Source organism: Sitophilus oryzae, unplaced genomic scaffold (genome assembly GCF_002938485.1).
Source record: "Sitophilus oryzae breed Bouriz unplaced genomic scaffold, Soryzae_2.0 scaffold_358_pilon_pilon, whole genome shotgun sequence".
Lineage (NCBI taxonomy): Eukaryota > Metazoa > Arthropoda > Insecta > Coleoptera > Curculionidae > Sitophilus > Sitophilus oryzae.
This window is the reverse complement of record NW_022146927.1, coordinates 1,285,188-1,311,533: the sequence shown is the minus strand read 5'-3', so window position 1 is coordinate 1,311,533 and position 26,346 is coordinate 1,285,188. Positions and strand designations below refer to the sequence as shown.

The window sequence follows — 26,346 nt, the reverse complement described above, 5'->3', positions numbered from 1 at the left end:
AATCGCTTCGACAATCGTCAGGATGGTTCGCGGAAGCCCACAAGTCGACGAACTGAAATTTTTAGTCGATATTTTGACTTTTTCCCTTCTTTAAAAATAACGAGTCTTGTTATTACCCTCCTTATATTGTTAAAACAAAAAGAAATAAAATAATTTTTAGAAAAAAAAAATTATCTCTGGCAAGAAATAGTATTTTGTTTTATTAGGAGTAAAAATGGTACTCTACGTATACGTTTGATATTACAGGCCAGACACCTTTGAATAAGAAGACTAAGGAACGAGCATAATGCTATCCATGTATTCATGCATGGTGGGCGGAAAAAGACTCTAAGGTGGGGATCCTTGACAGTTCTGTTTGACGATTCATTTGACACATTTGAATTTGATTTAAAATTTTATGGATTTGTCAGTCTTTACGGAGCTTATTTTATGTTATTTATTATTTATTCTACTACTGATAGTTGTATAAAGGTGGTAAATCTAGATGGAAATTGTGGCAGAACTTAAATTAACAGTGACACTATCGCGATTTATCGAAAAAGACTCTAAAATAGTTGGTTGTGTAGCGTGCGGTAGATCTCGGCAAAAATTGAGTGAAATAATGGAACAACTTTTCGCTAGTAAGTGACTATATAATATACATACGTGTAATAAACCGATCATTTATGAAATTCACTTAAATTAACTAAATATATATTTTTCTTGCATTTTAGCTTTTCTTTACTACTTGTCAAAGATCAGATGTCAAAGAATTTAGATACGTTAATTTGACTTACCTGCTTCAGTAGCGTATCGGATGTTTGTGTTAATAAATACTTATTATAACTTATCTATTTTTATTAGAATTATATATTTTAATAACAATTTTAATAACTACCAACATTTATTCACAACGTAAAATAAAACAACAAATTATTGAGTCTACCCCACGTCTACCCTACATCATAGTTTTACATTTTTTAAATAAAATTAGAACGGCACTGATAAACCGGAATTTAAGTCGGCCATACTTGAGGCCCATCGCGGTGTACCTAATATTTTTGATATGCTCCTTCCTTAGTCTTCTTATTCAAAGCCAGACACAAAAAGTCATTTTTACTCCGAATAGAATATGTTATTTTTTTCAAACGTCACAAATAATTTCTTAGACTATATCAAACGTTGCAAATAACATAAAAAGATTTAAAATTAATACTTTGTAAGTAATTATATTTTGAGAAACTATGGTTACACTCGTTGAATTTGAGAATTTATGGCAGTTTAATAATATATTTTGGTACTTTTGTGCTTAGGCGTAAAAGTGCTTTACTTTTATGACTAGGCGTTAAAATGACGTTTTTATATTGCCAATCACGTCGCAAAAATTAATACTTTTGTTACGTTTGAAAAAAATATATATAATATGTCTCTTACGAAAGCATGTTCTATTTGGTAGTACGGCCATGATGTTTTTTTCGAGAAAAAATTTTTGACTTTTTCCACAATATTTAAAAAAAAAATTTGGTGCCGCATGTTTATTCTCCTGAAATTTCTTGACGATATTTATAGGAGCTTTGTCTCTACCTAGTTATAAGCGAAACTGGCCTTGCACAAAAAGCAAGACAAAGACCTCGACAAAGACCAATCAGTTCAAAACTTCCGCAAGATAAAGACTAAGCATACAAGACCAAGACAAAGAACTAGATTGGATTCTGCAAGACCAAGACTGCTTATTAAAAACCAGAACCAAGGATTTGCCCATCACCATTTCGAAATCGCCAACATTAAACCATCAAATCGTGTTGGTTAAATCAGGACTGTACCCTGACAGCTTTTGTGCTTTTTTTGGTTTATGGATAAAGGAAGTAAGTTTTTTACACGAATCTGAATTATTGTTGGCGTCGCCTATATTGTAATAGCAAAACATTTTCCGATGCACGTCATCAATCACATCGACAATGACACTAAAGTCTATAAACCTGACTAAATGAAATTATTAAACAATTATCCTAATATCAGTCATTATTGTGTATAATATCGTGTTGTTGTTGAATCTTTGTGAGCAATTCTCGTTTTTTTGGCTATTTTCATAGTCTATTTTTAAAAACTGTACTTTTAGCACAAACAGTTCTTTGAAGAGCTAAATTTTCGAGTTTTTGTATTGCATTTCTTGAAATTTGTGTTGAAAATATGCCGAAGTATTTAAACAGTCGAAGTAAAGAGCTTGTAGCTTCCCTGATAAACTGTTTAGAACGAGAACGTGACAATAAAGGTCTTTTATTACCCTTGAGTGCAGTCAGAGAAGTAAGTTTGTGTGTGTGATTGATAAGCACATTACACCACTTTAACAAAGTTATTTCTATGTTAGTTTTTATTATATTCTGTGATTATTAGTTTGTGCATTAATAGCCCCCTCTTACTTGTTTTTACCACTTATTGCGTTGTAAGACGTACATCAGTAAATAAATAATATAATAATCTTCATAATGGACTGGTTTTTGCCAATATGTAATAAGTAAAATAAGCTATAAAAAATAAATCAGTTAATTACTAAAATATTAGTTATTAAATTAAAAATAAAAAGTAAAATCTTTAAAAAACTCACTTTTAAATTAAGATTCATCTCATAAATCCAGCACAATCTGGCAGCGCTGTCGCCATCACTTGTCAATCAAAGTTGATCACGTGCATCGGAAATTGTTTTGCGATTACCATATTTCTTTAATTTGTTTTCAGTTACAAAATTCTTGTATTTCATTTTCGTCAGTGGTGCAGACGGTCCACGTCCACTCCTATCCCTCCGTCACGGCCCGTTAGCCCCCACTGTAACGGGGGGCTCCGAAAACGTTCTCTCTCTCGCTCAAATTGAAACATCATCGGCGAGAATGATTGTTTTCCACTTTCGTGGGGCGCACTGTCGCCGAGAGAAGAAATCCGAAAGCGACATGTTATATGGGGCTCCTGCAGCGTACCCAGGATGACTAAAAAGATGTGGGGACCCCCCCTGTGACGTCGTTATTACTGGGTAATCAGATTAGCAGCAAGAACACCCCCAAGAAGAGTCCGATGGAGAAAGAGCTCCATGAAAAAATATCTCTGGAAGTTTCCAGAAAAGAAGTCATAGATTAAAAAATTAATAATACTAATTTAATCACTCATATTAGGATACATGGTACTCTAGTATAAGTCTGTCAGCAATGACAAGATCCTTGAAAGTGATAGATGTGTCTGTCATTTTATTTTCAAAGTAGTTTATTTTATTTTACAAAGAAATTAGTTGGTACAATTGGAACGCATAGTAGAAAATTAATATATTTAAAATTTGAGGGATAAGTGATTACTTCAAAGTATTATGAAAAAAACTGTATAAAATTGAAAAAATCTAATCGAGTTATTTTATTAAAAACAATTACAGTATGTGTTAATACAAAACAAGCAAAAGTGTATTTTTAAAAAACACCACATACCAAAAAAGATATAAGCTCAAGCAACTTCCTGCATTTATTGTTACATTTATCCAATACAACTTATGTAAAAATAAAAAAAAATATTGCAAAGGGATAAATAAAACACAACATAAATAAAACAAACACTTATTGAATTTTATACCTTAAAAGTTGGTTAATTAACTTTAATTTTAATTTTTGTAAACCGGTACTTTTTGATATTATCTCTCTGCAGTACTAAAATTTATTATTTACCTATCGCGTGCTGCTATTTTACAGATACTCCAGTTTTTGGTACCATATACGAGATGGTATACAATACCATCTTTGTGGCTAATATAACTCTCTGGCCATAACTGTCTCTGGGCACCGAATATTAACTGTAAACTATGGTCTGGGTCAACACTCAACACTTAATGTTTCCTCGAGTTTTCCTCCATTTAATTTTAAAAAACGCGAAACACACGTAATAACTCATAATTTGACACAAAACTATAACCTATAATTTGGCAAGAGTTTGACAACTTTCAAAAATCTTAAGTCGAGTTCATACGCATCGGCGTCCGTTTGTCGTTCATCGTTCCGTCAAACCAATAATATGGAAATATCATCTGTCATTTTTGAAATAAATCAATAAACCTTGTTAAAAACAACAGACACCGACAACAGAGATGACCCATGACGGATTTATGTATAAACCCTTTGAATAAGAAGACTAAGGAAGGAGCATATCAAAAATCTTAGGTACACCGCGATGGGCCTCAAATATGGCCGACTTAAATTCCGGTTTATCAGTGTCGTTCTAATTTTATTTAAAAAATGTAAAACTATGATGTAGGGTAGACGTGGGGTAGACCCAATAATTTGGTGTTTTATTTTACGTTGTGAATAAATGTTGGTAGTTATTAAAATTGTTATAAAAATATATAATTCTAATAAAAATAGATAAGTTATAATATGTATTTATTACCACAAACATCCGATACGCTACTGAAGCAGGTAAGTCAAATTAACGTATCTAAATTCTTTGACATCTAATCTTTGACAAGTAATAAATAAAAGCTAAAATGCAAGAAAAATATATAATTTAGTTAATTTAAGTGAATTTCATAAATGATCGGTTTACTACACGTATGTATATTATATAGTCACTTACTATCGAAAAGTTGTTCCATTATTTCACTCAATTTTTGCCGAGATCTACCGCACGCTACACAACCAACTATTTTAGAGTCTTTTTCGATAAATCGCGATAGTGTCACTGTTAATTTAAGTGCTGCCACAATTTCCATCTAGATTTACTACCTTTATACAACTATCAGTAGTAGAATAAATAATAAATAACATAAAATAAGCTCCGTAAAGACTGACAAATCCACAAAATTTCAAATCAAATTCAAATGTGTCAAATGAATCGTCAAAAAGAACTGTCAAGGATCCCCATCCTAGAGTGCTTTTATAGTGCTTTTTCCGCCCACCATGCATGAATACATGGATATGGATAGCATTATGCTCCTTCCTTAGTCTCCTTATTCAAAGTATAAACCCATCCATAGTTAACTTAAAAAATATTGGAAACTTTTATTAGTTAAATAAATAGATTGGTATGGACGTCATCTTTAAATTTAATTTATTTATTTTAAATTGTTATTCTTCATGACAAACAAATATACTCTCCTAACAAACGACAACATGGCGATACCTCTTCAAGCTCAATTGCACGAAATAATCCCTCCTTAATGAATGAATAACATCCTTACACCCCCTGTTCCATCTCTATCTATTATAAGTATAGCGCGTCAAAGGTGACGGGTCCACAAAAAATACACCGGGGATAATGAAAATGTAAAAAGCCTACGCGAAAGACTCCGGGGTGGCCCCGAGTAGGATACACAGTGGCACATGACGCCACTGCTATGCGCGTATCGCACCCCAGCTAGGATGCGAACTTGACCGTATGGCCACAAAATGAGCAGCCCCGTAGAGAAAACCACGTACACTGAGAGAAATAAATAATACTGTTTGTTCAGGCCATTGCCTGGAAACTTATATGGTAAAATTTTGATAAAATAATTTAGTACACACTAAAAACACGGTATGTCGCTAGTGGTAGGAAAAATAATTTTTAGAGGTTACTAGATTATTTGGTTGCCTGTGATATGCATATACAGGGTGTTTCCTAATTAATCTAAAAAAATAAAAATCGTTAGAAAACGAATTAAGGCGGGCTCTTAATAAGTATATATTATTTTTTCTCTACAACCGTTTGATGAACAAGAAAAACTCAAAAGATAAATTTTGTTGAAAAAGGTTGGCCAGTCAAGAAAAAATATATTTTCTTTAAAAAAGCAGTGGTGTACCATTTATGTTAAGCCAAAAATCGATTTTTAAATTTTTAACACCCTGTAGATCAGAAAGGAAGTACTTTAGACCTAATGGTTATATAAAAATTGTTTTAAGAACACATGAGGAATCACCCCATATTTTTTAGACTAGTTCGAAAACACCCTGTATATTGTCAACTTGACAATGACTGCTGATAAATCAAAAAATACCTTTTCAGTGAAAAAAGCCTGATTTTCGTAGGAAAAATTTATATTTTTATTGAATTTGGGCCTGCGTTTGCAAATACTCGTTTGTTTTTTAATTTTCTATCTATCTAAATTTTAAATATCATAGTCAGAAATAGTTTTATTATTTATTAACTCTAAAAATGGTGTTTTCTTGTTATGTTGCATCTTGCAAAGAAACTAACAAAACTGCAGAAATGTACGTGTTTCAAAAGACGATAAGGTATGTATCTTAGATAAAAGAAAAATATATGGTATGTATTCGTTGTCTGATTTTTTTTCGTTCGCTTTAAAATCTATAAATCTCGGTCTATTCATTAGACAGCCAGTCGACTTACGATCATTTACATGAAATTCTGTAAAATAAATAAAAAAAATAAATTGTAAAATATATATATTCTGATGTTTTATTAAAGTTACTCTGATATACTAATATATCAGTGTAACTTTAAAATAAATCCTTTGAATTCAAATATAAACATAAAAAACATTTACAGAAGAAAAGGCGAAGGCGCTGGGTTAAACGTAGTCTCCACTAAAAACACGGAGGGGCGCTTTGACCCAAAATTTTACTATTAAGTTTCATATCTATCTTAATAGTAGATTATTTTCTTTGATCTATGGTTCAGGCACAGTACGTATTTATTTCTTACATCATGCGTCATCATTACTAGTCAAATACTTAGATCTTATAAACTTCGTGGATAAAGCTATGCCATTTGTATATTACACAGGACTTTGTTTACGGGACTTTTACATGCATTTTTCTATTTATTTATTTCTAGAACAAAAATACACTACTGAACATACACAGAACGATGTTAGAGGTGAATGCTAACTTGTAGCGCGTTTTTCGCTGCGTTGACAACAATTACTAAAAATATAGACAATTAAAATTTTTTGACTGACGTAGACATACAGCCGAGGCACAAAAAGTAATTTTACTCGAAAATAAAAATAGCATGTTCTATGCTATTTTTTTTTTTCAAACGCCACAAATAATTTTTTAAACAATTTTAAACGTTCCAAATAATATAAAAATATTTATTTTTCCCTAGCAACTGTTAAAATTGTCTTATATCTATCAAAAATAGTAGATAAAATAGTACTTTAACCGCAAGGGTAGATTAAATGATACTTTAACAGCGAGGATAGGTTAAAAACTTTATGTCTTTTCGCACGTTTTTTAATTGCTTCCATTTTTGAAAATTTTTGTATTCCTTTTCAAAAGATTTAAATGGAAGTAGTTTGGATATGGCGTTTGTCGCCTCAGCCTGAATATCTGTTGGTAATTTACTTATTTCGTATTTCGAATTTCGACGTTTGATAAAAATGAGATAAAAAATCTGTGCGGTGAATTTTCGTACTATTCCAATTCATTAAAAGTTCTCTCAGTGTGCAATGCGGGAGTGATACACGACGACATATGTACACAATGGTCCCTATTTCATTAAAAGATCTTTGGATATCGATTGTGACACCACTTCCAAATTCGATTGTCACTGATACGCCTGTCAAGCACTGACAGCAAAACGAGGACGAGTACGGGTCTGTCAATATCTGTTCATGTATAGTAAAAAAATTATATAAACAAAAGAAATATTTTTCAAAATCTTTAATGGTATCGCAGATACACGTAGTATTATTTCAAATGGCACTTTCAACAGTAAAAACGAGAGAAAAATCATTGGGTGTCTTTGATAAAAATTTACTGTGGAAAATGCCATATGGAATATAAAACCGCGAATGTCTGCGAAACCGTTAAAAATTTTGAAATACTCTAAATACAAAAATTGTTCATATTTTAATTCTCCATCTATTGAAAAAATAATATACAGGGTGTTCCGTTTAAAAAAAAAACGAAGAAAAATTATTGTATATTTTAGAAAGTTCGGCGTAGAATTTTGAACATCCTGTATGATTTACTTCATTACCATATTTATAGCAAAGTTAAGTACAGAGTATCTAAAGTCTCCTATAGTTTTGATTTCAGGACAGTTCTTGTATTTTTAATAATTCTTTAAGAAAGGCTGAAAAAGATATGTTTTTTTTACTTATTTATTTATATCTCTGAAACTATCGAAATATATTTACTCATATCTTAGAATTATGTAAAGTGATCTGAAAGGAAGCCAAAATTGCAATAATATACAGGGTGTTACATTTAAAAAAAATCATCCCAATCCACTCAAACTTTTCACCCTAGATAGAGCCACCCTATAGAAGTTAAAATATTTTCCTGAAATACATCCTAGTACATACTTTAGGTTTGCGCTTAAACAAAATTCCTAAGTTTTTTTATTGTAGTTAATCCGGCGACGACAGTTTTTAGAAGAGCCAATTAACTATCTTTAAGTAAAAAAAAGCAACTTTCTAGAGCAAGTCGTTACTTCAGTAGAGACGACACAGATAAACATTTGCATTTTATACATGTAGATTCTACTAATTCTTTTAATTTTGAGTTAAAAAAATCGATTCCTAAAGCAAGAATACGTCCCAAAAACACCCCCCAAAATTTCCAGAAACGTCAGAAGCAATCCCTCTTAGCGTCACAAAACCCCCGACGCACAATGTTTACCCTGTACAGATTACAACGTTATCGACGGAGCGATCGCTAAGTAGCGGTGTCCGCTGTCTCGCATGGGATTCCCCCATGCCTCGGACAGCACATCTGTCGCCTTGCCTGCCTTCGGGGACATACAGGGGGAGGCAGAGCAAAGGGGTGCAAGTTCGACAATAGAGAGGATCGAATTAAAATCGTATAAATCTGATTCGGATGCGCGCATCGGGAGGAGGAGGCACTTTGATGCGATTATTAGGGCAATAAAAAAATTATTAGTGGGTGTTTGGCAGCGGCAGAGGCCTAGCCTAGGGCTGTTTCGAGTGTATACAGCTAGTCTCTTTGATGGATAGCAGAGGAGGTCTTTTTGTGATGCCTGTATACGCTTTAGTTATTTTATCTCCATAAAAGAATGGACCCAATATGGTATACAAAGAAGAAAAAGACTCCCTTGAACCTAAAATTAGACTTTTTGCTAGCCTAAAAAGCGTGTTGTGCTTTTATAAAGGTATTTCCATCTGTATTTCCAAATTACTTAATTAAAAAGAAAATATTTTTTCTCACAATACCTATTAAAATTACTTTTTCGACTTAATATCTTCCTTTAATATACTCGATCTTGTTTGACTTCTGTCAATTTTAAATCACGTGTATCCCTTCGAATCGCTACGTAATCAATGCACTCATTAAAACAAGCATGAGGGTGAAGTTTTTACCCTTTTTACGTCTGACTGGACATTAGAAAGCTGCGTCAATACATCTGTCGTAGAAACAACAAACAGCAGCGATTAGATGATTTATTTAACAGTACCCAACCGAAAGAATCACCGATTATAACAGAATTTTATAAAAAAATAGTTTTACCAACTTTTTACTCACCAAGATCTTAGAAGAACAAAGATTTTTGTCCAACGAGAAGGTCATCACATTTCTAAACAGCTACCTTGTTGATAAAGACGCTAAGTTCATTTGAACTAAAAAATAGCGTGAGTAGTTCAAATGTACTAAGGCGTATCGATAAAAAATGAATCTCACGCCCAAGAACATTTTTTAATAACAATACTAGAAAGATTTCAAAAAATACTGCAAGTAGTTCAAATATTCAAATTAATTTTTTAGTTTATTTTTAGTCCAAGCTTTTATTTGACACGAAGAGGTCATCAATTTCATCCGAACTAAAAAATAATGCGAATAGTTCAAATGACCTGTAAGTCGTCCCAAAAAGAACGATCCACTACGTGTCTATGAAAAGTTTAATTCTACTAATATGCCTCCACGGTTTACTTAAAAAAAAATCGTCGAGTAGTTCAAAAATACAAAATTATTTTTTAGTTTATTTTCGTCCAAGCGTTTATTTGACACGAAGAGGTCATCAAGTTCATCCCAACTGATAAATAATGCGAGTAGTTCAAATGAACCTTAAGTCGTACCAAAAAGAGTGGATCAGTACGCGCCTATGAAAAGTTTAATTCTAATATGCCTCAACAGTTTACTTAAAAAATTTTCGACTAGTTCAAATATACAAATTTATTTTTTGGTTTATTTTTAGTGTAAGCGCTTATTTACCACGAGAAGGTCATCAAGTTCATCCGAACTAAAAAATAATGCGAGTCGAGTAGTTCAAATGAACTGTAAGTCGTATCGATAAGAATCAATCAGTACGAGCCTATGAAACTTTTATTCTATAAAAAAGAGAAAATTTTGCGAGTAGTTCAAATATACAAATATATAAAGATCGCGTATCGCTAAAAGACAACTCTCCCTTTTAATTATCGAGGTTTATTTATAGTGCAAGCGCCTATTTGCTCAGCTTTTCATTGTGCGTTGAATCGTAAAAAAGCGAAATTGCTACGCCGCCCTACTTGCTACCTAACCCCCTTTTTTAACAAGTGTTTTGATTGAACTACCGATATATACGGGGGCACAACTATTGTCCTATAGCAGTTGTCATTCGCACAATATGTACGGAAATAAGGCAAATGTCGTGTGCTAGAATAAAAGAACTTTCAATAAATAAAGAGTCTAAAAGAAGCTTTGATCATACAAAGTATAGTATGATTGAAAATTGAAGGATTTCCTATATTAAAATATGATTTGACTTTTCAATGTCAAAACATATTTTAATGTTTCCCTGGTTGCGATGAACTGGTTCTATGTGTTGCCCATTCATCATAGCTATTCTTCAAAGTAGTATTTTAAAACGTTTTTAAAAAGAATTTATCGTTATATGATTTAATTTTCGTTTAAAATTTATATAAAAATTATTTTGAAATAATATGAAAAATATTTTCAAAATAATAAATACACGTACCAGAAATATCTCGATTAAAAAAAATAATGGTCTATATTTTTAGTAACAATTATTGTCAACGCAGCGAAAAAAAAAACGCTTCAAATTAGCATTCACGTCTAATATCGTTCTGCCCATGCTGAGTAGCGTACGCAGAGAGAAGGATAGATTTATACGATAATCTTGTTCTAGAAAGAAATAAATAGAAAAATGCATGTGAAAGTCCCGTAAACAAAGTCGTGTGCTTTGAATAAGAAGACTAAGGAAGGAGCATATCAAAAATTTTAGGTACACCGCGATGGGCCTCAAATATGGCCGACTTAAATTCCGGTTTATCAGTGTCGTTCTAATTTTATTTAAAAAATGTAAAACTATGATGTAGGGTAGACGTGGGGTAGACTCAATAATTTGTTGTTTTATTTTACGTTGTGAACAAATGTTGGTAGTTATTAAAATTGTTATAAAAATATATAATTCTAATAAAAATAGATAAGTTATAATAAGTATTTATTAACACAAACATCCGATACGCTACTGAAGCAGGTAAGTCAAATTAACGTATCTAAATTCTTTGACATCTAATCTTTGACAAGTAATAAATAAAAGCTAAAATGCAAGAAAAATATATAATTTAGTTATTTTAAGTGAATTTCATAAATGATCGGTTTACTACACGTATGTATATTATATAGTCACTTACTAGCGAAAAGTTGTTCCATTATTTCACTCAATTTTTGCCAGGATCTACCGCACGCTACATAACCAACTATTTTAGAGTCTTTTTCGATAAATCGCGATAGTGTCACTGTTAATTTAAGTTCTGCCACAATTTCCATCTAGATTTACTACCTTTATACAACTATCAGTAGTAGAATAAATAATAAATAACATAAAATAAGCTCCGTAAACACTGACAAATCCACAAAATTTCAAATCAAATTCAAATGTGTCAAATGAATAGTCAAACAGAACTGTCAAGGATCCCCACCCTAGAGTGCTTTTTCCGCCCACCATGCATGAATACGCGGATAGCATTATGCTCCTTCCTAAGTCTTTTTACTCAAAGGTCGTGTGTAATATACATATGACATAGCTTTATCCACGAAGTTTATAAGATACGATCTAAGTATATGACGTGTCCAAACGTAACGTTGAATGATGGCTAAACATTCTTATACTTGAAGAAGAGAAGAAACACCGTCTGACGTAACACTGTACGATGATTTGACAGACATTATATTCTTGCAGGAACCTTGAAACAAAAACGCTTTTTTACCAAATAAAAAACAAGATATCGGCAATATCACCCTTCCTTCGCTTTCTTTCACTCTTTCAATCCCCTCACCCCCTTATCGAAGTCTACCCCCTACCACCCCAACCCCTCGTACCACCTAACCAATCTGCTAATGGACGAGGCAGTGGAGTAGACCGCGACGGGGGGGCAGGGGGGCCTGCGAGGCAGGGTTGGGTGCAGGCTGCCTTCAAAATAACTCGATCACCGGTTTCTCGTCGTCGTCATCATCAGTCTAACCGCTCCCCTATGGGGTCGTACGAAGGGGTGAAGGGGTGTGTTTCCGATGAGGGGGGCCGATAAGGGGGTATTAATAATTTAGGTAAGTGACGATGATGATTGCGATGAGCGAGATAAGGGTTGTGTAATTTTTTCGGTAAGAAATGGGGGTTTGTTCGTTGTTTTCCATAGTAAATTTTTATCAAAGTCGACTGTGAAACCATTAAAAATTTTGAAAATCATTTTTTAATTCTACATCTAATAAAAAAAATAATATACAGGGTTTTCCATTTGAAAAAACAAAGAAAAATTATTTCATAGTTTAGAAAGCTTGGCATTTTGAAGATCCTGTATGATTTAAGACTACGATATTTATAGCAAAGCAAGTATAGGCCATCTAAAGTAAATACCTAATATAGTTTTGATTTCAGGACAGTTCTTGTATTTGTAATAATTTTTTTAGTGAAGTTTGAAAAAAACATATTTTTTATTTATTTATTAATATCTCTGAAACTATTAAACTACCGGGTGTTGCATCGTCGGACGGGACATAGGAAATCCCATGTAAATTTCAATGGGGTCAATTATTGGCTTCCCTAATTATTTTAGAGAATAATTCTATTTAGGTTTATTGAAGAGCACTAAAACCCACATTCAAAAGAATAACTTTAGATATTTTTGATTAGCTCGTTTACGAGTTATCGCCGATTTCTTTTTTAATATTTCTCTTTTCTTATGGCCCTGTATTTACTTATGAGCACCAGTCAAGGTAAAAGATAACTGTCAAATGAAGTTGTCATTTCAGAAATCTACCTATTTAGTGCTTTATTATTATTGAAAACTCCTTCCTACATCGGAAATCTTAAAGATGTATTTATAAATACAAATTAATATGAATTAAATTAAAATAAAGTAATTAATTACAAGGTAATTATAGTATTATTACAATATTCAATAACTGACAACTTCATTTGACAGTTATCTTTTACCTTGACTCGTGCTCATAAGTAAATACAGGGCCATAAGAAAGGAGAAATATTTAAAAAGAAATCGGCGATAACTCGTAAACGGGCTAATCAAAAATATCTAAAGTTATTCTTTTGAATGTGGGTTTTAGTGCTCTTCAATAAACCTAAATAGAATTATTCTCTAAAATAATTAGGGAAGCCAATAATTGACCCCATTAAAATTTACATGGGATTTTGTCCCGCTCGACGATGCAACACCCGGTATATTTACTCATATCTTAGGATTATGTAAAATGATCTGAAAGGAAGCCAAAAATGCGATAATATACAGGGTGTTCCATTTAAAAAAAAGCATCCCGATCACACTTTTTTCAGCCATCCTTTAGAAGTTAAAATATTTTCCTGAAATACACCCTCATACATATTTTAAGTTTAAAATTCCCAAAATTTTAGCCCACCATACCAATAGGTAGGCTATTAAGATCGGCAAAAAAACGTTTTTTTTAATTTCACTCAAAATGAGTTATTTGGATCATAAATGACCTAAATACAAAATATTTTCATGGTGTCTGTCTGTAACACGATAACTCAAAAACCGCTAAACCGATTTTAACCAAATTTGGCACAAAAATATTGTGGCACCCGAGAATCTGGCCATTAGTTTTTGGTGGGGGTGGGGGTTTGGTAAAGGGGTATGGGAGGGGGTTAAAAATTTTAAAAAATCGTAACTCCAAAATTACAGTAGCTAGCGAAACGCGGTTTTCAATTTAAGATTAGGAATAATATTTGCAACAAAATTTGTAATAACATCAAAATCAGTGAAAGTCGCAGTTTTTGAGATAAAAAAAAATTGGAAAAATTCCTTTACTTTGAAACTAAAAGAACTGCCTACCAACTTTTTATTAACAGATTTTAGTATGGGCGGCTATACGTGCCTCCCGGCGCAATTTTTTTTTATTCTGGGAGCTACAGATGCCCGACGCACTATTGCCAGACCCTGTATAAGTTAATTAATGTAAAAAGGAGGGCAATTCGAAATAACTGATATTAATTAACCTCCCTTATTCACGCTAACGCTGGTCAAACACCGACGACGAATGCAAAAGAGAAAAGAGACTTCTGAAGGGCTCCAGGGGAGACGTAGAGCTGTGTGTATAAACTTCGATGCGGTATTTTTATTAGCCCCCCCTGTTCCTGTGCCTACGGCCCCCTCTGGCGGCTTAGGCGCGCATTATCGACCTAGAATAATCGGGGATTAGGCGATTGTTTGCACATGTCAGTCGCGCGCGACCCTCCACGGTGTCTTCGGTCGATTTTAGATCGTGCAAACAACTAGACACCGTTTTTTATTGGGGTTGTGAAGCCGACACAAATGACGTCATATCGGACTTATGTCTAACGTCTTAAATATTTTTTCTTTTAGCGTCATAAATATTTTTTATGGCGAAACATCGATGTTTCTAATATATCGATAAAAACGCCCAGGACTAGTATAAGGCGAGATATAGAGACTTACCTGACGACATCGTGGACTCTGGAAGCAAGAGTATCTTCGGGAGTGTTATTCAAAACCACCGCCAAAAGCTGCATCAGGGCAGTGCTCAGAGGATCAGAAGGTAAAGAATCTTCACAATCCAGATCCTGAAACAAGAAATAGGTGTCAAACAACAAATCTATTCTTTAAAAGATTCTTTTTCTTTTGAGTTTATCAACAGAATGAATATCTTATTGTTTTCATTATATTTTTTAAGTTTTTAGTTTTTTTTTTCACTAAAAAAATTAGCCCAAATAAATGATTTCTGAAGATCATTTAAACAAAAAACAAACAGTAAAGTTATCAATGGTTAATTTCACTTTTTATTACTTATGAACTTTTATATTATAAATCATACTATTTTCCTGATACAAAAATCTAATTTATGTACAGGGTGAGTCAACGATAGAGTAAAGTCCATTATCTCATTTATTTCGAGGTTTACAAAAAAATGTTTAATATAAAAGTTATAGGGAAGGTTAAGATACACATTTTAAAATTATTGTAGAGTATACAGGGTGCTTTAAAAACGTGTGGCGGATATAACATATATTTTTTTAAATGCAACACCCTATTTTTTATTTTATTTTTAGAATCTGCGTAAAATTTCATAACTTTTTTATATATAATACTATATACCTAAAATTAATAGTTTTTGTAATATTTAAATTTGTTTAAACAAATGGTAAATTGCAGTGTTATAAAAAATTGTCAGTGGTACCATTGTTTTTGAAGTTGCAATACCAAAATTTGGTATGAGAGTTTTATAAAGATGAAAAAAAGGATATATGTAAAGATGTTTTAGTTAAATGCTACAGGGTGTTCAAAATATATTTATGAATTTCAACTACTTAAAATTAAAAAACCTCAAATTTTTCAAATGGTACACCCTATATATTTTCATTTTTTCTGATAGATTTTGCAAAGCTCTTCAACTTTTATTAAGTATGTCATATACCTATTTTTAATAGTTTGCGATTTATTCCAATTTTTTCTATGTGTATCCTAACCTTCCCTATAACTTTTATATTTAACATTTTTTTGTAAACCTCGAAACAAATGAGATTTTTTAGAATGAGTGGGAGGGGGGTTAATCACTTCGACCTTACAGATCCATTGTGTCCCCCTTTCTTGAATCATAACTCATCATACAGTCCCAGGGCTTTGACAAAAGCCAGTATCTGGGACGGTTTTATAGAGGGTAGTTCTCCATCTCCAATATCAGTCGTACCAAAATTCATGGCACGAATGGTTGTCGTCTCGGCGCACTCAGTGATGAGGTGTACTGGTGTTTCCCCATCTTCCCCACAGAATCTGCATTCGCCGTTTCTTCTTAGTTTCAATCTACTAAGGTGTTCATTGAGGAGACAGTGTCCTGTTAAAAACCCCGTGACAACCCGAAGATTGTTCTTACTCAGACCCAGGAAGATCTGTGATTTTTCTTGATCATAAGCCCTCAGAAACTTCTTCGTATCTGTCTTGCAAGATTTCCATTGCAGGTTGCGGATGAATTTCCATTCTTGAGTTCCGCCTTGAGTTGGTTACCACTTGGAAAGCAGAACGGTTCTGGTCCAGTTAGTGGAGTGTTCGCTCCTTTCCTAGCTAGATTATTTGCTTTCATTGCCTTCTATCTCTTGGTGAGCAGGCACCCAGTGTAGGAGGACTTTGTTTTCTTTGCCTAATTTATTCAGCTTCTCTATGCATTCTTTGACCAATTTCGAATTGATTGATACTGAGTTCATCGCCTTTAACGCTGCTTGACTATCAGACAAGATGGTTATTTCTTTTTTCCGATAGTTCCTATCTAAGATAAGTTGTACGCATCTCCCGATAGCGTAGATTTCTGCCTGTAGGATACTAGGGTAAGTGCCCATTGGTTCAGAGTAATTAGCTCTCGGCCCAAACACTCCGATCCCTGTTCCCGTATTGGTTTTGGAAGCATCACTATACCAAGTTATGGTATGGTCTTTTAACTGCTGGGCAAGCGTTTCGCTCTTCCAATCCTTCTTATTGCTCAATACTACATTGACATGTTTGTCAAAGTTGTACGTTCTTGGCATATCGTCCACTGGGAGTTGCAGGAGTGGTATTTCCTTTTTGAGGGTGTTCCAAGCCCCTGATCTGACAATTCTCCCAGTACTAATTCCGTTAGTGACCATTCTAATCATTGTCGCATTGGCATATCTACCAATGACAATGTGCAGTGGTGTTAGATCTAGAATGACCTCCATTGCTGCTGTTGGACAGCTCAACAAATGAGATAATGGACTTTACTCTATCGTTGACTCACCCTGTACAGATAACCCTCATTTTCCACTAACCAATCTACCATATGGACCCCCTTCATCAGAAAACACCCCAAAAAAGGGTAAAACAATTTTAAAAATTGCCAAATAGGACCAAAACTGGACCCAAAAAAAACTCGATAAAAGGATTTTATTTCATTCAATTTCGAGCATAAAAGAGTTTTTCCGCATGATTAAATTTCCATTTTTTCTCCACAGGAAAATGTCTGAGGGTGAATACACTAGTTTTACTTGGGTAGACACAAAACGTTGCCCAAATTCATTATTTTACATATACATATGTATTTTCAGCCCTTTAGGTTTTGTGTATATATGTATATCCATAACATAACTCATGTAAATTGAAAGCATAAGAATAAAAATCAATGCTTTATTCAGATCCGTTTCATTTTTCCCCTCATCTCCTTTCTTTTATATCAGTTGGTTCCACAAAAAATGAAGAAATCAGAAAGTTTCATAAAAAAGCACGATTTTTTTAGAGAAAAAAATCAAAAATAAATAAAAAAAAAATGTATAAAAATATAAACATTGATCTGTTTTGAACCAACATATACAGGGTAGCGCCTTTTAAACGACACGGAGGCTCCAAGGAGAACGACAGTAAGTATTTAAATGAAATTTTATGTTTTTGACAAATTTGACATTTTCTAAAAACGAAGAATACATTTTAAAATTCATTAAAAGCTAGCTAAATTGTAATTTACCCTGTATAACATAATATTTAGTTAAAATAACGATTGTATATTAAACCAAGTTAAAATTTGACCCGAAAACTTATACAGGGTGGGACCAAATTAATATTAAACCTTGGTCACTTTCAAAAGCAAATCACTCTTTTATTTCAAATGGAACACCCAGTATATTATTATATAGAGAGAATATGGAGGTCTCTTCAAAATATTATTAAGACTGTCCACCTCCCATACAAAAATTTTCCTAGATATTTTTATTTTTATGATTTAGTGTCTGTAGATCTTTATTATTTGATAAAATCTAGATGGCTGTGATATACATTTCGTTAATTCAATAAAAATTAAAGGATATAGAGTATAAAATATTTAACGGTAATAAAAAGCAACACGCTTAAAACATATTTTAATTATGACAGAATTAAAACTAGATATGTATAATTATGTGACAAAAATTAACTAGATGAAATCAAATACTTAAAATGCTTCCTTTCCTTTTCACTGCATAAAATGATTCTCTTTTCAAAATATCTTTTCATATTAAGAGACATATATGTGAAATTTTGTAAACACTCTGTCTTCAACATATCCTCATAAAAAAGTCCAAACTAGATAAATGAAGAGCATTTAAGCATTTTACTGACTTTACTTAAGCACACTGCATTCACAAATTAATAGAATCGTATTATTTCTCTCTGCTGTAGGATAAGTTTCCATTTTCGTTAAATTGCTAATTTTTTTCGTTTAAATTGATACGGAATAATATTTATCACAACCACATAGATTTTATCAAATAACAAAGATCTATTGACACCAAATCTAATTAAAAACTAATCTTCTATAAAGGAAATATATATCAATATAAAAAAATGGAAATATCTGGAATAAAATACATATAACTTTCACTTAGTTAGAGTACGAGTAGTTCAAACGTCCTTCAATTAGAAACAAACCCAATAAAATACAAGACTAAATAGCCATCGTTACGATTTTCGAAACGATATTTTACCCTTTATTGACCATAAACTACCACACAGTAATTCTAAAAGCCTTGAAAGAGTATATACAGAGTGTTAACTAGCTATTTTGTAGATATTTTTTTTCGAAAAAAGTTTAAATTATCGAAGTTTTAGTTTTGCCTGAATCTTCATATTCTAATTTTGAAAATAACATCTAAAAACATCTAAACTGTCAAATTTTTACACATATGTTACATTTTTTTAAATGCTTCAGTTAAATACATAGATATTTTTTTTTAATTCAAAAATATAAAGTTTGTTTTGTCTATTTTAATTTTAGAGAATATAAATGATTTTGGTAACAATTCTAAGGTGGCCATGAATGACTACACGTTTTTGAACACCCTGTACTACCATTAGAAATAAAATAGACAACGCTAGTAGAAATAAATATATCACATTTTACTTTCATTTGCATATAGTTTTTATCATTACTTTTCATTATATACTATAGTGTGATATTTAAATATATTATAATAAATATAAACTATATAAATAAACGTATCTCTGTTTAGAAAAAATACATTTACATATACAATTTATGTCTTTTTAAAGAACAAAAAAATATTCTATTAGATACATAAATAACCTGAAACTGGAATAAGATTCATGTATTGTCGCGCCATCTTTTGACAAAGTTTTGAAGTAAAACAAGAGTGAGGTTTCTTGCAGAGCCCTGTACATTACAGGAATTCCTCATAGAAAATCTATATTTTATAGTTTGTCCACCATCTAATAGATGGCTCTATAACACAAATATTTAAATGTGACGTTCCAATAAGCAACAATCGTAGAGATTTAAAACAAACAATTTAATATGCAAAATCAACATTATCAAATAATAAAGATAAATTAGAAATTATTAATCAAAATAATTTATATCGTAAACGACATTGAAATTAACTAATCAAAGAAATCATAGGCATGAAAAAAGACAAAAAAAAATATACGGGGTATTCCAAAAAGTTTGCGACAAATAGATTTTTTTAGCGCTGCCTGTTTTGCGCTAAGATCAGTTTTTAAGGAACTTAACTCATCAACCTCTAGAATGGTCTATTATGCCCTTTTTGAGTTGCATATTGCTTTATGCCCTTCCATTCTGGGGTACTTGCTGCGCGACAAAATTTGATCGTATTTTCAAACTTCAAAAGAGAGCAGTTCGATATTTATTGGGACTAAACAGTAGAACTCACTGCCAGAATTTCTTTAAAAATTTCAAAATACTGACTCTTCCTTATTCATTTTTGAATCCGTTTGCTTAATCCGCAAGCACATATTTGCTATTCCAGAAGGGCCTTCTCACAACTATCCACTTAGGAATGTGGAGCACGATATTTATCTGCTAACCCCGAGCTCAGAACTAGTTAAGGGCTCAATGCTGTACAATGCCAAGAAAATGTACAATCATTTGCCTTCGAATATCAAGTCACTTTCATTCTTTCCCGCATTTCGCAAAGCTCTGAAATCATACTTACTGGAGAGAGCCCTATATGCGGTAAACGACTTTTTGTTGATGTTTAATCATGAACAATTTTGAATTTTTAAATGTTGATCATTTCTCACACTGGTTCAAGGTCTACTATTTAATATTTAATATTTTATAACTCTTGATTTTATGATATATAACATGATTTTATACATTTACAGTTTGCCTTTTGTAAAATTTTCTAGATACGCCTGTGTTCTGCAACGTAAATTTAAATTGAATTGATTTGTATTGTATGACATTTTTTTTATTATTTGTATATTTGTTTTTGTGCTTTTTTGCTTTGCGAATGCTTTGTCGATGAAGCTGTTTTGGCTTTTTGTACAATAAAGCGTTGTCGTTTTGTTTTGTTTTGCATTGAGATATTGAAAAACAGGTATGTAGAACAATAACTGTCATGGAGGCAAATTATTTTCAATATGCAATAAATAAAAGTCCAAAAAAAAGTTGTTATAAAGATATACAGGGACTTGATTGCTTTGAGGGATAAATTTTAAAATATTGTATGAGAAAAACTACATACTCAATAAATTTATTAAATATTTTGCTTACCTGAAGACGTTGATTTAACAAATCGATAACCGGTGTCAATTTATTCGACAAGATCACATACTGCGCGTTTTGAGCACCCTCTGTACCTTTGCAAGCGATTTGCCAAAGATTGCAGCAAATTATTAGAGTCCTACAATAAGTAATCATAATTTAAAATAGTTCAAATATAACATTAATGAAAATATCGTACTTTATAGTTATAGAGGCGTTCCCGTCCAAACCAAGCGCCAGTAATTTGACTAAAACACTAAAACCACCAACGCTTTGGAACATAAGCATATCATTTCCGTTTCCTTTGGATAATAATCTTGACAGTTCGTTTAATATTCTGTCAAGCTGGCTAAGACTAGCAGGAGATAAACCTAAAAAAAGAATTAATTCAAAAATAATCCCTAGTCAAAAATATATATTTTTACTTACCCTGGCTAGCTTGATTCGTAATGCTACCAATTGTATTGATATTTCTGTTCAAACTCCTCTTATTATTTCCATCAGACACCACAGGCTTGTAAGACGTCTCATATTCAGCTCCTGAAAAGCGAAAAAATGCCTAAAAACACCAAAATTAAAAAAGTTCATTTGAACTACCTTTAGTTGCCATCCTCTGTCTGATCTTTTTGCATCGTTTCCTATACGATTTCCCTCTCTCTTTAGCGGCAATGTCTTTAGGATCTTCTTTACCGTCAGGAGCGTCAACTATTTGCTTCAAATTATATTGTTCTATTTCATTAGCCGAAAAACCTACCAAAACACCAAAATTATCATATATTTTCATATTTAAAAATATACTCGTCTTACTTGGATTCGCCTGTTTGACAGCTTCTTGATGTAAACGTCCCCTCAGATGGCTCATCAGATACACCTCAGATTTAATCTAAAATTTAATATGTATCAGAAAATTTATATTTTTGCATTATTTGGCTAGCAAAGCACATAAAATATTAAAAAAACGGTAAAAAACGATTTGGAATGATTTACATAGTTCTAAAGACATAAAGAAAGCTAAAAATGTAAAGTAGTTCAAATGAACAATTGTCAAAATAGTTCAAATAAACATGTATGATAATTAGTTCAAACAAACAATTGTCGTATTTAGTTCAAATAAACAATCGATATAGATTCCAAAGTACTGCCCTCGAACCTAAGAAGTGTGTTACTATGAAGAGAAAAAATGGCGGTGTTAGAGAAAACTTACGAGCACATTGCACACGGTGCAAAGCTTCTGTTGCGGATACGGTACCATGTTCGGCGCCTGGTTGTCGTCGTTGTGACACCGGTGGATCGACAGTTCCAACGCCCTCTGCCTGATCTGTTCCATGTTCTCCTCGTGGCGACGTTTCGAGTCCTCTTGTTTCTGTTCGATGCGTTTTTGAAGCTCCTGCGTCGAGGCCAGTTGTTTTTCGTGCAACGCCGACAATCTCTCCTATAAAAATACACAATTTTAATAATCGCAATAAATTTAATAGTAGTTCAAACTCACCTCCCTATCTCTAGCCTTCTCCCTGGCCAGTTCCTGTCTTTCCCTCTCCCTCTGTTGTTGCTGTTGACCTGTCAAATACGTCAAAACACGTCAAAATAACGCAGTAGTTCAAATGTACCGAAGAGTAGTTCAAATAAATAACCTACCTATACGTTCGTCTCGCTGTCTCCTTTCATCTTGCAGCCTGTCCAGCCTCTCTAAACGCTCTCTTTCTAAAGCTTTCCTTCTTTCTTCGACCGCTGCTTCTTTAGCAGCTTTTTCTTCTTGTCTCTTTCTTCTGTCTTCTTGCAAACCCTGGATTCTGCCTCTTCTTTCGCGGCAGGATTGTAGAAAATCATGTCTGGAATTACAAAAAAGTTATTTATGTTATTTCACAACAAAGAAAATGTTTGTACCTCTTATTCTGGGCTTCTAGTTCATTAATGAAAGCTATTTCTTTGAGTTTTTCTTCTTCATCGTGTGCCTTTTTGATGATTCCTTTTATGTGTCTTTTTCTGTTCTGTGCTGCTTTCTGCAACCTAAATTCAAGATTGTATTATAATTTTTCTTTGTCTAAATATATAAAAATCACCTCAATTCCATTCTCTGTCTTTTCTCTTCAATCAGCTGCAACTTAGCAGTCTTAACATCCTCAACTCTGGTAGACAAAGCTTGTAATTTCTGAGCGCGTTCACACTGTAAGTCTTCGCGTCGTTTCTGAGCCTTTGCCTGTTTTGCTTGATACCTACAATAAAAAATATATTAAAACCTTTGAAATATACAAAAATATTCTTCGTTGCATCTAATACCTCCTTACTGCTTCAGCCAAACTCATTTTTCTCAAAGGATTGGAGAGTTTTTGGTGTAGTTCTAATGCCCTACCTGGATGTCTGGCATTGATCGCTTCTAAAGCTGCTAAAGTGTCAACTCTTTCACTCCAAGACATACCTGTGAAGAAAAAGTATAAAAAAATGCAGCAAATACAGCAATAATACAGGGTTAAAAACGATAAAATACCTGCTAACATCGGTTCGTATCGAGCTTCCAAAGATACATCTCCATCCAGAAGAGAAATGGGACAGTCTTCATCGTTTTCACCCTGTAATTCGTCGCCATCTGTTTCGGTACCGTCGGTTTCAGTATCCACTTCGATAACCAAGCACTGAAAATATTTTTTTAGTAAATAATGATATAGAAAACTAAAAAAAACCTTTTGTTTTACCTTAAGTTTTTCGATTTCTTTGTGTAATCTGTCTTCCTCTTCATTGAGTTCTTTGGTTTTCTTCCTGTGCTCTTCTTCAGTGGCCAATTCGTCTTGCATGTCCTTCAATTTGGACTGTTCATCATCAGTTTCTGAATCCGGGTCTATATCCTGGAAATATTATAACGACCTTTAAATTCAATACGATACAGTAGGGTGGGTCAACAAAATCGAGTATTTTTTTCACTTTATACTCTTAAAGAAGGTTGGTAGATACCTCAAAAAAATTCTCTCCAAGTGTAAACTCTTAATTTTAATAGGAAGGTCCTTTTTTCCTTATTAGAAAGAAAAATTCATATCTCGGTACAATTTTTTTGTAAACCTCACCGTTCGAAAGTTATTAAAGGTTGAAGTTTGGTTTGGTTGTGATTATATTGGTTGTTGATTATTTTAAGGCAGTTTTCTTTTTTCTTATGAATTTTATAACTCGTTAACAAAAAATTATTATGATACGCGCAACTCATGGTTTTGTAGGAAATTCACTGCTCTACAAAAATGGTTTCTTATGATTAGTCCATTAAATTAACCGTTTAAAAGATATTCATCGTCAAACTTCCATGCAGAATAATTTTAACGGTTTTTGATTAATAATTTGAACAATTCCAATCAATATTCAACTTCAAACTGTAATAACTTTCGAACGGTGAGGTGTACAAAAAAATTGTAAGATACCTTTTTTGTAGAGAATTCAATTTCCTACAAATATATGAGAAGTAGATACCGAGATATGAATTTTTCTTTCTAATAATAAGGAAAAAATAGAAAAAGTAAAGGCGGAGGAACTTCCTATTAAAATTAAGAGCTTCTACTAATTTTTTTATGTGTCTACCAACCTTTTTTTTCAGAGTATAAAGTGAAAATAAATAGTCGATTTTTTTGACCCACCCTACTATACAGGGTGAGTCAACAAATATAAAAAAAAATTAAATCTTACCTTACTAATATCAATATCCAATTCCTGACTTTCTGCATTCTTTTTAATGTTTAAATTCACCTTATTCTTCTCCTGCATCCTATTCAAACTACTCTTAGTCAAATTTGAGTAAGACCTTCTCATATTTCCATGTTTCAAATCCTTTTTCTCTAAAGATTCTCGTTCCGAATTGCTTTTCCTAACCTCACTTTTCTCCACGTTGTTTTTAAGAGACTTTAAATTGTTCAGGTTCTCTTTAACACTTTTTTCGATGGATTTTGGCGATTTTGAAGTGTCGGAAGATTCCGGTAATAACGCCAGAGCTGGCAAACTCGCAGTGGCGCTCACTTGGTGGAATCTAGTGGCCCAGGAAAGGGCAGTGTCAGATCTGTATTTTGAGAAAAAAAATCATGTAATTTAAAGTTAAATATATCTGTTTTTAGTGGGTTGATTTTGATGATTTTTTAATTAGTTTTATTGTTATATATATAAGCGATACCAATTAAACTTTTAGTTACGTAATCGAGGGCGCGATTTTTAAATTCATTGTTGCCAACCATGGAGATATTCGGTGTCGGGCTGACTAGCTGGAATTTAAATTTCTCGCTGGGGATTCAGGTGGTAACTCTGCTGTAAAAATGTCAAGTTGCCACATTTATTTATTTATTTCCTGCCATTTGTCATTCGTTTTGACGCTTTAGTTTTGTATTACCAGTTTTTGGTTAAAATAGTTTAGGATATCCCAAAAATTATGCAGGATTTCTTAGGAAGTATATGGGATATACCAGGAAGTATGTAGGATTTCCCAGAAGGTATTCAGAAATTCCCAGGAGGTAGTGATGGGCAAAACTGTTATTTTTAGATAACAGTTGAAACTGTTATAGTTATTTATAAAAACAGCTTAAAAATAACAGGTTTCTTTATTTTACTGCTAAATATCTGAAAGAGTATGAGGCGGTCACCGCCAGGCGTATTAACGCAGTTGCAAGTTGCAACAATGACGTGCTTGGTGGTAGTATTTCCAGGGTGTCAAAACATTTCTAAATATCGATTGTTATCTAAAATACCTCTCTAAAAACGGTGGTTGTTTACAAATAAGCGCTGTTTACAAATTTCGATATAAAAAAAGCCAAAATTCCGCCACTCGTCTATACCTATACATTCCGATCTACCTACGCCCTGCCCCTCGATCCGCGTAGATCCTGAATTGAGTAGCAGTGTACAGGGTGCATCTCACTCGATGGGCGAGAAGCTCTTAGTTATGATTTTACCATTTGCGGTCAAAAAATAGCAATATAAGAAAATGTGTAGTATATTCTTCATAAGTAAACCAACTACACACTAGAGTTCGAATTTATTTTACACTTAAACTAGCGTGTACCCGCGACTTCGTTCGCGTTGAATTAATAATTTCTAATGGTGATGATAAAGCAAAACAAGAATTAACATACAGACTGGATAAAATTTTCTCACATGTGCCAAAAATAAGCTTTAAACGTCGAGCAGTTTAAGCAGAATCGTGGTTAATCAGTTACTCAACTTTTTGGAACACCCTGTATGATTTTTGAAAAAATTTCAAAATATGTAAAAAAACAAAATAAATTATGCGTGTCCAGGCGTTTTCCCGAAAGACTAACCGTTTTTTAAATAACAAATATTGTAATATTTGAGGGGCGTTTTCACCCTGTTGGAATTTGAGATTCGAGAAACCCCTTCTTATCGAACCTCAACCCCACAGTCAATCCGTTTGCCAAAAATCAGCTTTAAACGTCAAGCAGTTTAAGCAGAATAGTGATTAATCAAT

General features: G+C 32.9%; 1 protein-coding gene across 2 annotated transcripts in view; it reads right to left on the bottom strand.

The window, feature by feature from the left end:
• LOC115884872 (S phase cyclin A-associated protein in the endoplasmic reticulum) overlaps positions 1 to 26,346 on the bottom strand; it is a 67,840-nt gene that overhangs the window by 35,022 nt on the left and 6,472 nt on the right. For both annotated transcript variants that reach the window (XM_030903579.1, XM_030903580.1), the window contains 15 exons: positions 24,564 to 24,930; positions 23,591 to 23,740; positions 23,386 to 23,530; positions 23,178 to 23,316; positions 22,961 to 23,113; positions 22,785 to 22,907; positions 22,536 to 22,729; positions 22,390 to 22,457; positions 22,105 to 22,332; positions 21,708 to 21,783; positions 21,498 to 21,650; positions 21,330 to 21,440; positions 21,100 to 21,271; positions 20,910 to 21,039; positions 14,840 to 14,964 (listed from right to left, as the gene is read on the bottom strand). In XM_030903579.1, coding sequence (XP_030759439.1) covers positions 14,840 to 14,964; positions 20,910 to 21,039; positions 21,100 to 21,271; positions 21,330 to 21,440; positions 21,498 to 21,650; positions 21,708 to 21,783; positions 22,105 to 22,332; positions 22,390 to 22,457; positions 22,536 to 22,729; positions 22,785 to 22,907; positions 22,961 to 23,113; positions 23,178 to 23,316; positions 23,386 to 23,530; positions 23,591 to 23,740; positions 24,564 to 24,930 — 2,334 coding nt within the window. The remainder of the gene's footprint in view (positions 1 to 14,839; positions 14,965 to 20,909; positions 21,040 to 21,099; positions 21,272 to 21,329; positions 21,441 to 21,497; positions 21,651 to 21,707; positions 21,784 to 22,104; positions 22,333 to 22,389; positions 22,458 to 22,535; positions 22,730 to 22,784; positions 22,908 to 22,960; positions 23,114 to 23,177; positions 23,317 to 23,385; positions 23,531 to 23,590; positions 23,741 to 24,563; positions 24,931 to 26,346) is intronic.